Source organism: Pyxicephalus adspersus, chromosome 2, assembly GCF_032062135.1.
Source record: "Pyxicephalus adspersus chromosome 2, UCB_Pads_2.0, whole genome shotgun sequence".
Lineage (NCBI taxonomy): Eukaryota > Metazoa > Chordata > Amphibia > Anura > Pyxicephalidae > Pyxicephalus > Pyxicephalus adspersus.
The window spans coordinates 1,654,933-1,656,361 of record NC_092859.1 but is presented as its reverse complement, the minus strand read 5'-3'; the positions used below and the strand labels follow the sequence as shown (position 1 = coordinate 1,656,361).

The window sequence follows — 1,429 nt, the reverse complement described above, 5'->3', positions numbered from 1 at the left end:
AGTGGTTTGTCTGAGAACTTTGAAGCTGAATTACTCCACTGCACCTGCAGCCACAGAGATCAGTTAGGGCTTTGTTACTGCTTGCTTTGAATAAGTAAACGTGTCAATATTCTCATCCAGATCACAGGGATGTTCACTCTAAAAGTGATGTCCTTCATTATTCCCCTTCGTCTATTATACAATCATGGTTCCTAAGTCAGCTCTTTCCTAACATGGTACTTCCCATTGTGACTGAGCCCTCTTTTTAATGATTGCTATAGATGTTCAGACCTATGAATACAAATGCAGAGCCATTGCCACCCAAATCCCCCAGGTATATAAGAATCCACCATGGAGTTTATTTCTTGAAAGTTGAAGTTTGGTTGGAATGAATTGCAAAAACTTTGAAAATGTCAGTAGAAGAACTTTTCTGGAGTTCATAAGTATGTAGGTTACATCTGGCTGCACACTGCACCTCTGCGACTTGTTTATATAGAGTGGCAAATCTCATGAGGATGCTGACGTGATGTGATCTGCATTGTCTACTTCCTCCAGCATGGCTAAATCTTCTTTCCTCAGGAAATCCTCCTGTACAGACACATATATGAATTGGGAAGGGATCCTAAATCACAGCCGCGCAGCACCTTTCTCCCAGTTCCAACTGCTGGTGAAATATTAACCGTGACTGTTAGTCGTGCACGCTGCATTCCCCCTCCAGTGCCAGGAACCTGCACCTTCGCTGATCGCCTCCGGCAACCTCCTTGCTTGTGTCTTGGAATTATAAGTCTGTACCTTCCGGATCTTTGCATCACCTCATTGCTTGGTGGATACTTACCCTTGCTGGATTTGAAAAAAAGAAGAAAAATAAAAAGTCTGCACTTTGCTTTTTTTTTGGAATGAGAGTGAAGCTCCGTCTAATGCGATGGAAAATGCGGGTGCCTCACATTTGAAGATTTGGATATGGGTGTGACTGGTAGGTAATTATTAGTGCGTTTATGCACTGCGCTGCTACCTGGACCAATATATATTGGCTGTCATAATCCTCCCAGCACTGGATCAAATGATCCTCAGACCTTTCCAAGTACAAATCTATATATAGAGGGTCATTTACTAAAGGAATCATTTACACTCCAGCCTCTGTCCTTGGCATTTTTTTTACTTTGTCTTATTACTTCATATCAGGGTCTGGTCGCAGTTATGGTGAGGAGGACCCTAAAATAAACTTTACTCATGAAGACAAATTTTGTAGCATAAGTCAGTCTGACAAAACTGAGAACACTAAAACTATGAGAGGGAAAGTTACCAGTCCACAGACAGTGAGCATTTCATTATCAGTGTATACTGGGTATTAATATACGGTGTGATCATTATCAGTATATACTCGGTATTATTATATGGTGTGATCATTATCAGTATATACTCGGTATTATTATACGGTGTGATCATTATC

At 40.9% G+C, this 1,429-nt stretch overlaps 1 protein-coding gene across 6 annotated transcripts in view; it reads left to right on the top strand.

The window, feature by feature from the left end:
- EPO (erythropoietin) overlaps positions 1 to 1,429 on the top strand; it is a 99,780-nt gene that overhangs the window by 75,356 nt on the left and 22,995 nt on the right. The window contains exon 1 of one of the 6 annotated variants that reach the window (XM_072399230.1): positions 556 to 952. The exons of the other annotated variants lie outside the window; for them this stretch is intronic. Coding sequence (XP_072255331.1) covers positions 940 to 952 — 13 coding nt within the window. The 5' untranslated portion in view covers positions 556 to 939. Of the gene's footprint in view, positions 1 to 555; positions 953 to 1,429 lie in introns of those variants that run through there. 6 annotated transcript variants of the gene reach the window in all.